Source organism: Polyodon spathula, chromosome 4 (assembly GCF_017654505.1).
Source record: "Polyodon spathula isolate WHYD16114869_AA chromosome 4, ASM1765450v1, whole genome shotgun sequence".
In the NCBI taxonomy this organism is placed as follows: Eukaryota; Metazoa; Chordata; class Actinopteri; order Acipenseriformes; family Polyodontidae; genus Polyodon; species Polyodon spathula.
In genome coordinates, this window is record NC_054537.1 from 77,913,448 (window position 1) to 77,930,617 (window position 17,170).

General features: G+C 38.4%; 1 protein-coding gene across 1 annotated transcript in view; it reads left to right on the forward strand.

Annotated features, from left to right (window-relative positions):
- LOC121314902 (eukaryotic translation initiation factor 3 subunit H-like) overlaps positions 1 to 17,170 on the forward strand; it is a 122,305-nt gene that overhangs the window by 39,044 nt on the left and 66,091 nt on the right. The window contains exon 2 of the mRNA XM_041248645.1: positions 4,424 to 4,580. Within this exon, the coding sequence (XP_041104579.1) occupies positions 4,424 to 4,580 (157 nt within the window). The remainder of the gene's footprint in view (positions 1 to 4,423; positions 4,581 to 17,170) is intronic.

The window sequence follows — 17,170 nt, forward strand, 5'->3', positions numbered from 1 at the left end:
TGCAGCTCCGTACCAGTCCTGCCTTTTTGCCGAAGACGATCTCAGCATTCCTTGTCAACCAGTCTGTGGAATTGGAGGCTTTCCATCTACCTGCTTTCCAGTCTGACAGAGCGACAGCTCCATACTCTCTGCCTGGTGTACTATGTTGACAGGACGGAAGTCCCATGGTAAAGCCCTGTCTAAGCAGAGGCTGTCCAATTGAATAGCTGACAGTCAGTACTGCCTATGAGCTGGCCAACTTCCCCCTCCAGAAAAGCTCATTGCTTGTTCCACCAGGGGCATGGCAACTTCTTGGGCTTTATTCCACGTGCATCTGTCAAAGACATTTCCGATGCAGCGGTGTGGGCTTCTCCCCATACCTTTATTAGGTTCTACAGACTTAAGGTCGTTGTTCCTCGAAACCCTGGTTTTGGAACTAGAGTGTTAAGGGTGGCTTTTCATCGACCCTTACAACGCAGTCATAGAGGTGAGTTCTCCCTCAGTTTTTTTAGCCCTTGCTACTTGTTACTGGGGTTACGTATGGCAATGCACAAGGCAACAGTCGTTCTGCAATATTGCCCTTGCCATGGCTTTGGTACACTTACCTTTATGGTAATGGCTACATTTCATAGTTTTAAAGACAATGTTAGGCTATTATCTTAACCCTGGTTCCCTGAAATGGAAATTTAACCATTAACCTTCAAGGTCGCTGCATCCATGATTACAGCAGGCTTGAAGGAAAAATGACATTGAGGTCTGTGACCACAGTGCTTTTTTATCCTCGGGGGCGGGTCATGGCTGCGTCACAGGTTCTACGAGCAGCTTTGATATATTCAAGTTTTGGGTCTTTTGATGGTAAGTCAATCTCCCTCCCTTGTCCATATGTCATTCTGAACCAATATATATGCTTCTGGTGTTTTTTAAATGACCTATTCAAGCTCTTTGCAATAAGAACCAAAATTATGAATTGTTATACAAAACACCTCTGCAGTAGAACTTTAATATGAAAAAAATATGCGAAAGCTGTAAAGGGCACTACACTTGGACTTTCTTAAAACTTGTAATTAAATTTGTATTTATTTATTTAGCTTTTGAAATGTGAAGATAGAAATTATAGAACGCCACAATCGTACAATGTGGCTTACTGCCACTTAAACAATTAATATCTTCTGTTTGAGGCACAAAGCTTAGTTATTTTTGAATATTGAAGGATTTACTAAGCAGTAGATGCAGAGCAGACCTTGAGTTGAAATGTAATTCAGTAAGCTTTGTTCTGTTTTGTATGCTGTGGCTGTATCCACAAACAAATACAGTTCTTGTACAGTATTTTCTGTAATGGCTGTTTAAAACAAAATCTAGTAATACAGGTAACAGGTTTGTCTCATGTTTGCATTTTATTGAAAGGTAGTTTTGTAATTCTAGGATTTGCTAATTATATCAGAGTAGGGTTATGATTTTCAGAAACAAAACTGAAACTGCTAAATGTACTTAAATTTGTTCTATAAAGAGCCTTGGCTATGGACTGTGTTCACACTGGGTGAATACGTTTTTTTCGAAATGTATGAAATGTGAACAACACGTTCTCTTGGGGAAACGAACTGTGCCGAGTCCACCTAGAGTCCCGAGTCTGGTTTGCTTGCTAAACCTCAATGTGAACAGCTGGACTCTGTCTGTCCTTTTTCATATAGGAAATTAACTGTACAAGGTAACCTGACTAGGAAGTAAACTTTCACGGTTTAGTTCTCATTCTGATGAAACAACTAGAGCAAAAAACAAAAAATGTCTCAGGACTACATTAGGGTTATCAGACATCCAGGGAAAATGAAAGATTGTCACAGTTTTCAGCCTTAATTGTTTGTCCTGGTCAGAAACTGTCAAGTTGTTATCGTCCCAGTTTTCCAGTTGTGCTTTGTATGTATTTAAGTACAAAACCGTGTCTGCGTGCTCAGCTAGTTAATAGCAAAGGTTGTGTGTTAGGTTGTGTGTTAGCAGCCTTACAACATTGTTACATGAGATGTGCATTACAGGGGGAGATCACAGTGACTTTAAAAAAAAAAAAAAAAAAAAAAAAAATAGGCTTTTAATGGGATTTCGGGTTTTATTTGTGCATATTTTAAGATTGTTTTACAGTACCTAAATGCTTCTTTTTGAAAATGAGTTCTCTATGAATGTTTCAGTCAAAAAAAGTAAATCCTCTTTGGTGATTCTGGGCTACATTGAACCTACACACTACATTAATAACCAGCCCCCTGCTGCTGCTTGTTTCTTTCACAGTAACAGTGATAACATGGCTTCAGGTAGGGAATAACTTTGTGTTCTGTACCTGCAGTAGACATTGTCCTTCGGGGGGAAAATGTAAACAAACTCTAGTATAGTGTACATAAGGGTAATCTACAGAAAAATGCAGTCAACCAGAAACAGTATTTTCCAACAGCTTTAACATGAGTAAAATCGACTTGCCCTTTGGCCAACAGTACTGTAAATCAGTCAGAGACTGGAAGCAATGTTTCATTATCCATAGTGACAACTAGGCTCCAGGAACGGTCGCTAACATCTGCACTGGAAGTCTGTAACACACTACATAGCCTTTTGCATCTAAATTATTCTCAGTCATTGCACACAATTCACAGGTGGGCTTTTGATTGGTGGTAATTTTAACCGGACCACAGGTGATCTAGTTTTGACAGTTATTGATGTCCTTTTAAGGGTAATTCTTTCCCCCATTTATTCCCCTTACTTGCGAGAAGGGGACTCAAAAACCTCTGCCTGTAGCAACAACCATATTGCCTTGTCTGCTCTTCGTCATGCTCTTTCTTTTATATTTTCTGATTCTCACCCAGCACCATCCTCCCAGTTGGATTTAACAGAGCGTTTCCAGCCAAAGCACAACACGGGTGTACATAAATGCACCCCAGAAGCTTGTATTAAAATTAGCAATAGAGAAAAGCACATTTTTAATGTTCTTTCACAAAAATGTGTACTGAAGTGAACATTCCCTGTCCTCCTGGGAAATTAACCTGCTGAGATGCAAATCAAAAACAGCTCTTAATTGCTGCTTTTAATCTGCAGGAACCTGAAGAAAACTAGCTGTGTCAGGTTTCTCAATATGATCTCTATCAGACTTTCCCTATACAGCAAGAACAAGCTTGGTTTTACTGTATGCTCCTGATATTGTTTAAATGGCCAAATTGAATCTCAAATGGCCTGTATTGATTACGGGCATCCTGCCTGAAATAGCAGGTACAAATAATGTGTAGATGCCCAGAGTAATTGTATTACTTCCAGTGTGGTATAAGTATGTAATGTATTACTTTAATTTTTGTGTTATGTAAGCAATATATTATTGCCAGTGGCACCTTGATGAAAAGTTTAGTAAATCACATGTGTATACAATCATTGAAATGTATGGAAATGCCCATGCCTTGTTGGGAATTGCACACATCTGTAAAATCAGGTACAAAAATGGCATATACAGTATATAATGTTTTTTAAATAGTATGCTCGAGTAATATGTTTTTTGTTTTATTATTTATTTATTTTTTAAATAAAACATGCCTCAAGAAAACACCTGTAGGTGATGAGGTACATTTCTGATTTGATTTCGCCCAGATATTTATTGCTACCTTGTAAAACTAGGCTTAGGTTTCATTGGATTCACAAGGCACTGCTGTTTATGCAAAGTTCATTTTCACACTGTAGTCCTGCTGAAATCCATTATAGTAATAGGAGTGCCTTTGGACATGAAAATCAATAGTGCTTTGTTAGCAACAAGGCCATCAAGTGCTTTCTGCCTGGGTTTGCTTCGATGGATTAGACCTCTGGAATAGGGTCCACTTGTTGTGCTTGACTTAGCACGATCCTTATCGCCTTGACACTCCTGTGTCTTTGCCTGTGGCCATTATTTCCCAGCTAATGCATCATTCCTCATTGCTTTAGCACTGTTCATTGTCTTTACGTGTAATTAACCGATGGTGTGGATTGACTAAATCTAGGATTTTGGTCTCCTAAGTTAGTACTGAATCAATGACATCTAAGTTTATTGAAGTTTATAGCACTCCTAGAAGTGTAAGGTTGCAATTCTGTTTCTGACACTGCTGCTCCTCACAATGATTTAAAAGCAAGGTTTGGCATTACGATCGGCATTGACGGGTTTAAAGTCTTGAAATTTTAAAATATTCGATCGATTGCAGTTTGTAGTTTTCCTCCCATCCTTGCTAGACTTTTAATTACCCTCGAAGTCCTTACACTGTTTTAACAAGTAATATTGAGCATGGTGAGATGAGAACCCAGGGCTTTGCAAACTCATTTTGCAACAGGGGTTAGAGGGAATGAGTACTTTCCTCCTCGGGGCCCCTGCATGTCAAAAGAATTTGATTGTTGAGCAGCAGTGTAACCAAGTAGCAGACTCCCAACCCTAACCAAATCCCATTGTGTTCTGTTTCAGGTTGTGCTGAAGATCATTAAGCACTACCAGGAGGAAGGGCAGGGTAATGAAGTGGTCCAGGGAGTGCTTCTAGGACTTGTGGTGGAGGACAGGCTAGAGATTACCAACTGCTTCCCTTTCCCTCAGCACACAGAGGATGATGCTGACTTTGATGAAGGTAAACAGCCATTTATATTTGGGAGGGTGCTTCACAATATTGTGAGATTGTTTCCTACTAGAGTGAAAGATAATGCCCCAATTGAAAATCCAGGATCCGAATTGCCAATTAAACACCAGTTCATAGATAAACCTGTGGCTTTCCCACAGGGGCGGGAGTGTTCCGTCTACAGATGATTTTCTGGCTTACTAAAAATATGTTGGGAACTGTGAAAAATGTGTATGTGTTTGGAGTGTGTACTGTAGCAATGGCAGACGTTAGCGAGCCAATCGTAAGCAAAAACAAAGTTGCTTTCAGCTTCTTGGAATTACCGTGAAAAATATGTAAGTATTTTCGTCTGCTTGTTAGGGTTTTTTCTGCAGCCAACACGTTTATAGAACGTTGATACAGTTTTAAAGAGTGTTTCAATAGCGACGTGAGTATCAATGTTTGAATACTGTTTTGACCTTTGACATATACTCAATGATATTCTATTTAATAGAATAGAAATAAATAGAATATCTTTGATTAACTGTACCTGAGAAAATGCAGTGAAAACAAGCAGCCATGTTTAGCTGGAAACAAGGTATTTGCAGCACAGTAATAAGCTTTTAGTTTTGGTTTGAAGGCAGCAGGAGCATAGTGTGTGGTTGTTGTTTTTTTTTTTTTTATGTATTTGCTTGACAAGAAACCCTTACGCACTGTGACTTAGAGGAAGCAAGTTATTACAATAAGCTGAGAAACAAGCAATGCAGCTTTTTGTTTTTTAAAAGTTTGTTTGCATTTTGTTTTGTAAAATGAAACTGTTTGTGCAACTATTGTGCACAGTGTGTTTGTTTCTATAGGTAGTATAGTGTATTTGCTTTGTATTTGTAGTGTATAGGCTACATGCAACTACTGTTAAAATATAAAATGCTACAAATGTTTGCGTTGCTGCACTCTACGTCATACATTTTCCGTCTTGGCTACTTTGCTCTGCTCCCATCCCTGTTCCTACTGCTGGATGGCAATATGAAGTCTATGAAAGGATTAGATATACCGCATGTGTATGCTAGTTGTGTACAGGAATTTTAACTTGATTTTCACCATTGCAACATTCAACCACCAGTAGTAGTAGTAGTAGTAGTAGTAATCTTTATTTTATATAACGCCCTTAAAAGGATTTGTTTCGGAGTGCTTAACAAAAGAAAATACAACAAGGCATCAAAACACAGAACCCAAACACAGAAATGCATTTTTAGAAAGGCTTTCTTATGATTCTGCAAGTCTTAAGACTCGATTTAAAAACACTCAAAGTAGAAGAGTCCCTAATCTTTATAGGAAGAGTTCCACAATTTAGGGGCATAGCAACTAAATGCCCTGTCGCCCATAGTGCATAGACGAGCACGAGGGGCACTCAACAATCTAAGATCATGTGAGCGGAGGTTGCAGGTAGGAGTATAAAATGATAAAAGATATTGAAAACATGTTGCCACCAGGTGACATTGTGCTGTGTCAAAATACCATTGGTGGAAGGGTTTAAAAAATTCTTACGCATGGATCATGTTTTTTCCAATTTCTGTCTTTTTTTTTTTTTTTCATGTTCATGTCGTCTAGTTTTTAAAAAGTTTAAGGACACCAAGGTTCATAAAGACCATTTCAACTAGCCTTACTGTAGTTAGGTATCCCACAAGGACTTTTTCCATCATCTGTGTGAGACTGAAGATTAGAGAGAGAGCTGACGTGTTTTTTTTTTTTTATTTTGTAGGATGTGTCTACTGCAGTTTTAAACAACCTAACTGTTGTTTGTTAAGCGCACCTCCGGCTGGTTTCATACAGCATTGAGTTGGGAGAAATGTAAGATTTAATGTATTACATTCCATAAGTAGCCTATTTTTGACAATTACTTTGTCTTCCATAATAACACAGAGTTCTGCAGCAGCATTACTAAAATAGTGTTCAAGGTGCAGACTCATTTCTGACTGCAGACTGCATAATATGCATGTAAGGAATCGCTTTGGGTTCATACATGCTCAAAGAGGATTCATTGCACGACCCCTCGTTTGGAGGAATTTCTGTTAACCAATATGCCACTTGATTGGTTAATCCAGATACTAGCAAATGGTGCTTGGTTGATTTTAAAGTAACATCACTGAACCAGAAGTAATATACAGTACATCAACTGTCACACAACTTACCAGGCAACTGCAAATGGAGCTCAGGCCCTAGCAATACATTTTATTCCACTTAGCAGCCCTTATTTAAAATATCCAGGGTATGTTTTTCAAAAGCAAGAACAACTTAAACAATAGGCAAAGCTTGATAGAGGACTACTTAAAATGTAGCACCCGCTGACACATTATTCTAACTACAGAAAGGGTGATTTATGTGGTGCCATTTGGCACAATGGGGGTCTCTGCCATTAAGACCGAATACAGCTTAGTTCCCACTGGAAGAAGGAGTTTGCTCGAAGCCCTGGCTGTTTGGGAGTTAATTGTTCAGACGAAGGTGCTTATACTTGAAGAGCACTATTCAGACACTGGGCTTTAGTTTGTGTTGCTAATGATACAAAAAGAGAAGCTGTTTTACAAGGACAAAAACTAGGAGATCAATTAGACCAATTCAGAACTACATGGGTATCCAGTCTTTGTAATCCTTTTTGATGTGCAGTCCTCCCTCATTATACAGTGTCTTTGGGAACCAGGCATATTGTGATTCATAATGAGGTGCATGTTCTGAAGATGATTTTAATAGGATTTATTGTAGCTGGTGCCCAAGGCATTATAGCTTTGTAACTATAGTGGCGTAATAAGAGGTGGGGAAGTATATTACTTTTCAATTGGCTGCATCGGAGTGCTAGTATTGCGTCTTTGGTGGTTAAATAAAACACCCCACACAAAGGTATAGATTAAAGATGTTTTACCATATCTTCCCCTCTTTTCTGATAGTTCATGATACTGCTTTATGTTAAAGAGGCTCCTGGTGTGAAGCCATGCGGTTTATAATGGGTTATAAGCTTGGTCGTACCATTACGTGACATAGTTAGACAGGATATTGAAATTCTATTAAACAAGTCACATATAGTAAATATGTGTCTCTTTGGGGGAAAATTAAACACCAGTGTCGTTACGGGTACAGATTCAAAGCTCAATGGTGAAGCTTGAAGATTGTACCATCCAGTTCTGGTATATTACTTGTAAATGATGTTTTCACTATTTAGGCTAAATGCAACATAATATTTTCAAGCACTGTTTGTAATTCCTTAACCATAAACCTAAGCCTATTGAGAATATTCTGTTCATTGTCCCAAAGGATTAATGCTATCTACATTGAGTAATTTGGCTGTCCCTCTACCATATTTCAGTCAATTAATAAAACAAAAAAGGTGAGTTGTGTGTCATCACAAAAATGTGGTTTTTTTTTTTTTTTTTTTTTTTTCTGGATGTACCTACTGAGAACTTAATTTATGTGCACAGAATTATAGGTGGAGCATGTAAGATTGTAGTTGTTGAAAATGTCTTGTTTTGTTAAAATGTAACATTTATATACCCTGTGTTGAGAATTAGACACACATTTAATGTCACTTAGTGAGTATTTACCAGCTATTTGTGCTCCTAGTATTTTAAGCACTATACAATCAAGATCTACTTAGGAAACTGGATCCTACACTGGTCAGTCACTTATAAAATATTTCATTTAACAAACCTGTAGAAGGATATTAGAGATTCAAATGTTTTCGTTCAGTGACTTGTGAAAAGAGTTTTAAACTCGAAACCACCTAAAAAGTTCCTGCAACTGCTGTTAACCCTTAGCGGTCTATTTATTCAGCGTTTGTCGGGCGAGTCAGGTCCAATTTATTTAACACGTGCTGTTTATCTGCCAATTTTGTTAGTTTATTTAGTTTTTCACTTGTTGCAGAATAATATTCAGCACATGCTCACCTTCGATGGCCACTGGCACGCTGCAGAAGTGTGCTCTTCACGGATGAATCCCGGTTTCAGCTGTACCGGGCAGATGGCAGACAGCGTGTATGGCGGCGTGGGCGAGCCGTTTGCGGATGTGAACGTTGTGAACAGAGTCCCCCATGGTGGCGGTGGGGTTATGGTATGGGCAGGCATAAGCTACGGACAACAAACACAGTTGCATTTTATCGATGGCAATTTGAATGCACGGAGATACCATGATGAGATCCTGAGGCCCATTGTCGTGCCATTCATCCGCCACCATCACCTCATGTTTCAGCATGATAATGCATGGCCCCATGTCGCAAGCATCTGTACACAATTCCTGGAAGCTGAAAATGTCCCAGTTCTTCCATGGCCTGCATACTCAACAGACATGTCACCCATTGAGCATTTTTGCGATGCTCTGGATCGATGTGTACAAAAGCGTGTTCCAGTGCCCGCCAATATCCAGTGAAGTAACTTATAAAAACTATGGTGATTAAGTAGATTCAAGAAAATGCAAGAAAAGTCCTTTTCTTCAATCAGTTGCCAGGTTTATTGAAATATGTAGGGAGTCTGGTCCCAGGTACAGGACAAACAGAATACTCAACATTACAATGTTTGCATGACATGTAATTTGAACCAAACAGTCTGCTATCTGCAATATTAGTCTCTTTTCAGAAAAGAACACCAGCATAGCTCTGCCAGTCCACATGCGTAGCAAACTGCTAATCAATTCTCAATCCATGTTTTCCAACAACCAGCAACTTCGCACAGCCATTGAAGAGGAGTGGGACAACATTCCACAGGCCACAATCAACAGCCTAATCAACTCTGTGTGAAGGAGATGTCACGCTGCATGAGGCAAATGGTGGTCACACCAGATACTGATTGGTTTTTTGATCCACGCCCCTAACTTTTTTTTTTTTTTTTTTTTTAAGGTATCAGTGACCAACAGATGCATATCTGTATTCCCAGTCATGTGAAATCCATAGATTAGGGCCTAAAGAATTTATATGAACTGTAACTCAGTAAAATCTTTGAAATTGTTGCATGTTGCATTTTATATTTTTGTTCCGTGTATATACATGTATTCAACATTAATTTTAGGGTGTTGCATTTCCTTAAATTTAGGGCTTTTAAACTTTGGATGACCACTGTATACACATTTTTAGGTTCCCTGCCAAACAGGCAAATAAACGTTTCTACATACTGTGACGGCAACGGACAAAAGAAACACACCAAAGGCAGTTTTGGGGCAAAATAACGGTAACACAAACTACTGTTTATTTCTTCCTTGAGAAATGGACGCTCTGAGAAATGGGATGGGGGGGCTGGTAGTAAACAAAGATAAAGCATGCACACATCCAGGGGAGAAAGATTTTAAAAGTTAAACATAGTACCCGCACACTTAAATATTATGCTCCAAAGTGTTTTCTAATTCTATCCAAGGTTAATATATCAATCTGCAAGAGATCTTCATCAAACCTTGTATGCAACTGCTTTGCAATTGTGCAATACGAGTAATGAGTCTCTGTGCCACTGCTAGGTCATATTAAAACTTGCATTCTGAGGGAGGCCAGGGGGATGATGTCGTAGCGCTGTAATGTCCGTCGCAGTAATGTCGTAGCGCTGTAATTGTCGGCACTGTAATGTGTCGTGGTATTGTTGTACCCCTGTTAGAGGCAGTCACTGTAATGGCTCATGCGGTGATGTCTGCATGGTCTTGGACTCGTGGTGATGTCATGATACGGTTGTTTTACACTTAAGGCTAATCCCTTCTTTTTAAGGCCAATCTGATGTACTGCTGCCAAAATACACATTATTCAAATATGTTAATTTATTGAGTTGTGGTGAGGGAAGTCTACTGTCACACTGTAGTCGGAAATAATTATTTTAAGTTCATAGCATTTTTGGTCACCATTGTAACAGAATTTTGCTCTTACTTGATAAAGGAGAAATATAGCATGCTCTTGCAAAAAAAAAAAAAGATTTTCTAAAGGTAACCGGATTTGTGAGGATTTTTTTTTTCCCCTTGAGAATCCCTGGAATGATTCAAGCCCCTTTTACTAACCCCGATGATGATGAGGTGCTCTGTAAGCAGTACTGTGGGGTGGGGGCTTGTGGCTTGGAAGTAGGGCTCAATAAATATGTTACTTTGGTTTATACATTGTACAATGAATCTGACAATTGCAAAAGCTGGTAATGTAGAAATTGAGACCCTGACTGTCCACCATTTTGTGAGATAAATGGGGCTTATCATTTTGTTGCAGGATATTGTATCCTTCCCTGCTCTCTCAAATGGCAGTGTGTATTCAAGGATGTATTCCACAGCTAAACAAATTTTTGTAAATAAATAAAATGTTTACTGTGGAGTGTAAAATGAACAACATTCAAACAATTTACAGTTTACAGTTGTAAATGTAGAGGGGCTGTTCACCACTTGACCAGGAAAACTGTGGCCAAGGAAAAAATAAACAAATGTGAAAAAGCATACCACAGTCCTCTCTGACCAATGTCAAGTTGGTTAAAATACTTGTGCAAGACGATTCAAACCACTTGCACTAATTCTTTACTACTGCATGTAGCCCTATATTTCTATAGATAAGTCGATGCATTTTTACCCTTGATTGGTTGTGCAGAGGAAGGATCACGCTTTTGGACTCAATTCTATACACAAATATGACTGAATACATAGTCTCTCTTTCCGTTAATTCAGTGCTTCATAAAAATGTATTATGTGGTAATGCATTATTTTCTACAGTAGAACAGTCATACATTCAGACACACTGAAAATGAATGCAGTCGTCTGAAGAAAGTAATTAATATTAAAAGGGTGTTTCATGACTTAGGGCAGCAATTGATTCAGATGTGCTGTGATATTGATCAACCTTGAATATGTGTAGTCCTAGGCTTACTTTAAAAAAAAAAATAAATAAATAAAAAAAATATATATTTTGTGATTTGTACACCCTACAGCTACTGCTTGGAACCTTTCACCTTTTAGTTTACAGGACATGTTTTTAATTGTCTTTCTGTGAAACATTTCATTACTTTGGAAACCTTTTTTTTTCTTCTCTCTCTCCTCATGTGGAATATCCCCAGGGATAATCTCCAAAAGGAAGAACTCTTGATTAGTTTAATGTGCAGTGAGCAAACTGCAACTACTAAAGAGAATACTTTTGTTAATTTGTATGCCACAGGCAAAATAAATTTTATTGGCAACATTTGTTTCTTATTTTTTGGTGTTTTAGACAGCATGTGAAATTGTGGAGTGGTAAATGTAGCAGAGTTTGCTTCTGGACTTTCAGACTGAGGGTCAATGTGGCCCCCTCTCAAACCGTTAGCAGGACATTGTCTTCAGTGAGGGGGTCAATATGTTTGTTTTATTCAGAACCAACCACCATTTCTTATTTTTGTTTCTTTTAAATATGCCAACAGAGTTTACTGACCTTTTCTTTCTGAAGAACAAACAATAACTGTAAAACTCTAGATACAACCAAGGTGTGTCTATACAGTACTCGCTGTCACTTGGGGAAAATATTGGGAAATGTTTCACAGTGATGCTGGTGTATCACTGAGTAAAGGATATTCATTGTACCAAATCACATTGGAAAGGGTTTTCAATCCTTCAGCTGCATACCTCTTTTCAAAAATATAATCCACGGTGTACCCCCATCTGAGTGAGTCATAATAAAAACAGAAAAAAGGTCTGTAAATAAAATGGACAAGCTTTGTGATGGATACAATTACACAATTTATAGTATCATAACGGAATATATATATATTACTATATATATAATACTATTCCGTGATAGCAAATGACAATCCATGTATTTTTACTGATAATAAAATCACAGAAAAGTCGTCAAATAAAAGTTCACTATCCAGGCATCTCTACAGCTGACCTCATTATGAAAACATATTGACATTTTAAAATTCTTGGTGACTAAAACGTAAACTAAAGGCACAAACGCACACAGGAAATAAAATTAGTTAAAGACTAGGCTTTTAGTTTTTTTTTTTAAATGTATTTTTTTTTTTTATCCTAAAGATAGACTGCAGTAACCATCTAACTGTTTATATGACACTTAAACAGGGCTTATTTAAAACGTACGTATTTTAATATGTAAACTAGTCATGTGTGCACTTAACGCTCTGTCATCAGTTTGATGTTGGCAATTTAAACGTTAATTACATGACAAAGTTTGCAATAGATTGGCAAGTGGTACTAAATAAAATGTGGTCTTGCTGTTTCAAAATTTCTCACATAACCCAGTTTGAAAACTGCTGCATTAGAAGAAACCACATTACCAACAGATATAGTTTTAATAGTAGTAGTATTTAAATGCCATTGTCCTGACTGGTAAATTCTTACTTTCCAGCTGCCCCTTTACTTATTTTGACAATTCCCTATCAAAAATGGCATTTTTCATTCTTGTCCCCCAAGTAAATAGTCTGGACAGTTTTCAAAACAGTTTTTGCTTTATTTTTACAACACACAATGATGTTGTTGAAATGATAAACGTGTATATCTGCTTCAGGTACTGTGTTTAATAAGTTTTTACAGCAGATGAATTTCACAGTATTTTGGAGAATAATGGCAAGGGAGTTTAATTATAAAAACACAAATGTAAAAAAGATTAGCTTGTCGTCATACATGTCATGTTAATACACAACATGCATTAATTTACTGTGTATTGGTGTTGCGTCTGGTCTGGGAAGGGACACACATGGGCGCGTTAAGAGAAATTAGGCGGGACATTTTTTTTATTTCAGGGGGGCATTTGTCGCAATATCGTGGCCTAGTGTACCACTAATGCTCCCGATTTAGAATTTTCATGGGGTTTTGAAGACCTACTAAGGGACTGCAGTTTTTCCGCATTGGAACTAAAATAAACCAATGTAAATCCGATGGTATCTGCAGTTGCCCAAAAGATGCTGCAGCTTTTACACTGGAGGGCTGCTAGTATACTATCCTGCACCATGACACATTACCCATGTTTTTTATCTGCATTTTTGTAGAAACCATCTTACATAGCCAAGTCATGGTTAGATTATGTATATAATATCAATTTCATTACAGCTGTTAATACTCTCCTCTTCATGTATTTTCTGCAAAAACAGTCCTTCCTTTTGGGTCTCTAACCAGCAACAGCCACACGCCTCTGTGCAAAGTAATGACAGAACCTCCAGTGTAGATGGTCCATATGGAATGCCTGGGTTACACCAGCCATGTCAACAAGCAATGTGGTGTCAGTATTTGAAACCGATAGGGCAGAACCCCTGGGATTAGCATAATTTGCATCATAAATATAAAAATGTTGCTAATCTATACCAATGTGCGCCTTGCTGAAGGTTGCAGTACACCGAAGGCGATTAGTTGAACCTACACCACAAACCAGTCTGGCTACTGATACAATGTAAGCGTGTTCCATGTTTTTTTTTTTTTTTTCCCTCTCTGAATGTATATCACCTTTAGCAGGAATATTGTGGTATCATCCCATTTTAATGCTACTTGGCTGGCAATCTTGTACACAATTACATATCTACTATGTATTAACAGTCATGGTGGAGAATCTCTCTTACTACCATGACCCTGACTGCTGTTTGCTTGCAGCCCCTGGAGCAATGCAGTTAGCTCTGTATATGACGGAGCAGTGGACGTGGTTACACTGTGGTGTGCTGACTGAAACAGTTTGTCTGCTTCGGTCCTCTAGCCTGCATACCTCCTCCTCTCGAATAACATTGCTGTTTAGTGTGTCCAAATCGCTTACAATTAATACACATACAAGGACTTTTACAGTCTTTCTGCAGATGTCCTGGTTTATAACAATTAAAACAGTTCCCCATAATTTAACCTCCATTGGTGACTACTGGAGACACTTTCGTATTAACTACATTAGGGGGTAGCGTATCTGCTACTGATTTTCTCCAAGTGATAAGCGATTCATGAATATCCCGACCCACGTTTGCTGGGAGAGGATCTCTTGAAGTCTCGAGCATGTGTCAGAAGCAAATGCTGACAGGCAGGAGTAACGCAATATTTGTATTTTATTAATAACCAAACCCCAGAATGTAACATCGTTCTCTGTTAATTAAAAATGTTGTGCAGTACCCCAATTTCGGTTGTATACTGTCACAAAAGTTCTCAAGAAGTCTGTAGGGTGTTGATCTTCCTTTGATGTACATTCTAGAATTTTGCTAATGTCGGCCGTGACACAGTATCCGACGGCTTGGCACACAAATTCTAAGCGTGTCTCATGCACTGGCCAGACAATTGGATCATTAACATTGGCCAGTGGAGTGGGTGTAACAAGATCTATTGGAACAGGGACATCATAGGGCAATATTGCTTGTAACAATTTACAAAAATCTTTCAGTCAAAGCACTTGATTGCTGTGAGGGGCGAACCTTATCAACTAATGATATCGGATCCCCAACACCGTCCCATTTTGGCAGCTGTTGCTGCAAAATGTTTTATTCAGATAGACAAGTCCCGCACTATTGGCCAATCGGCGTAATTGTATGTGGATAGACCCTGACAATCTGCAGTACTCGTTGTCCTTACTCTCCATGTAACAATGGGAGCAACTTGTTGTTGTATTATTGTTGTCGGTTTATTCCTCTTAGGGGAACCAGAAAACAGTTGCTGACCGTGCCTATTTTTCACTCTGTCAGCTATATTACCAAGAGATTGTTTAAGCCCTTCTGCATACAGCTGATAAGTATCTACCAGCTGTTCATCTTCCTCATCTTCCTCATCTGCTGCCGCTGCAGCCATAACTGACTGTTGCTGTAACGTTGCCTGTTGCCGCCTGTTCCTGCACCCCCAATGGCGCTCCTCTGTCTGTCAGTTCCTCTGACTGACTTTGCTCAGAAAGCTGTGATAACCCCAAAGCTGTAACTCTCCTCTGAATTACCACCTCCTTTTGTTTTTGCCTTTTCAGTCTGTCTTGTTTGCCTCAATTCTTGCACAAGAGTTCTATTTTTGTTTTCTCCTGAAACGTTCCATAGTTTCTGATATGCTATCGGAGTATCTTTCAGTCGTTTCTGAGTTTTACCCAATTCTAACAAAGCAGAATTAAATCTATCCCGCAACTCCTATTTTCGCCTCTCAATTCTAATTGTGTGGTGGCATGAAGTAACCTGTCGACGCTTCCAGGTCTCGTCTATTTGTTATTGATTCACTTTCCAAATGTATTTGACATTTCACTTCAGGTATTTGATCTACTTTATCCTTTTAAATATTTAGTATTTTGAGTCATTGCCATCACACAATTTGCTTGTTTTGTTTTCTTTCTTTTTTCCCTTTTGATTGCGTTCTTCACACACATCCAAAATACATTCATACACATCTGCATCCTCTGAGAGAATGTATACACCCTCTGCACAATGCTTTGCCACACATGCAGCTGCCCAGAGCATCCAGCTCCTGGCTTCTCGCTTCCTCCATTTTTCAGTTATGGTTCGTTCCAACTAGTCAGTTTCAGATTTTCCTTTCTGTTGGGTGATTGTTGCTACAAAAGCTTATTCAGCTGTAATCCTGCCCGATTTCGTGCCGCTGAATTTCAGTTTGCTTTAAACAAACTTGTTTCGATTTTATAGAAAAATAAGGTAAGAAATGCAGTACCTTGTTTAGTTGGCTTGCCAGTTGTTTTAAAAACAAAGGTTAGTTAGAAGTTAGTATTCATTATTTCCTTTATGCATCCGTCAGTATAAATAATTATTGTGATTCCGAACTCCGTTGTAGATTTCAACAAAGATATTGTATCAATACAGTCAAACAGATGCGTGTTCCTTTTTCCCTCAGCACTGGTCATAACAGAATCGACAAGACAATACGATGTTAATATAGACTTAACCTTAGGACATCACACCTTATTCCTTAACCTATCAGAATATCACTGACCACGTAGGTCCATTTTCGTTTTATTACCTTAAGTGATTGTAACATTAAAGCCTGTTTGATGTTCCACTCAGCCAATAAAGTTTAAAGATAAGGAAGGAAGGAGATTGTTGAAGCTTTTGAAGGTTTTAGCCCCAAAAGTGTTATCCCTGACAAAGCACAGGGTCCCCTTTTTAAAATGCTATTTGGTGCCCTTTACCCTTACAATCTGTCCTCCTGCTGCAGTAATTACTATTAAAACCAAGTTGTCTTTTTACTTACTAACTAACTAACTAACTAACTAACTAACTAACTAAATTAAACTAAATGAAACCCAAATACTAACAATCTAAAACTAAACTATCAATTCTTAAAGTGCATGTTTCTCCAACAGCTTTATTGCTTGGGGAGGGGAGATCACAGGTGATTGACTTTTAATAATATATATTTTTTGTTTACAACTTATCCAAAACAGAATAAAAAATTATCAAACACCAGCCCCGATGCTTACTCACTAGTTTCAACATTTGGACTGAAGCAGAAAACGTGTAAAGAAATTGACTTCTGATGGGCCACCGAGATGCAATATCTCTCATTCTGGGGACTGCAAAATGACCAGGATAAGTCCATTAATTGAAGCATTAAAGTATAAACAGGATTACAGTTCTCCTACTCCTTCCATAAAGTAGATTTTGTCCTGGGATGTCTGAAACTGAAGCAATGCATCCATATTGACTCCCTCTCGTTATATTATGTGTAGGAAACCACAGATGGTTTTCTACTAGAGAGGGCTATTGATC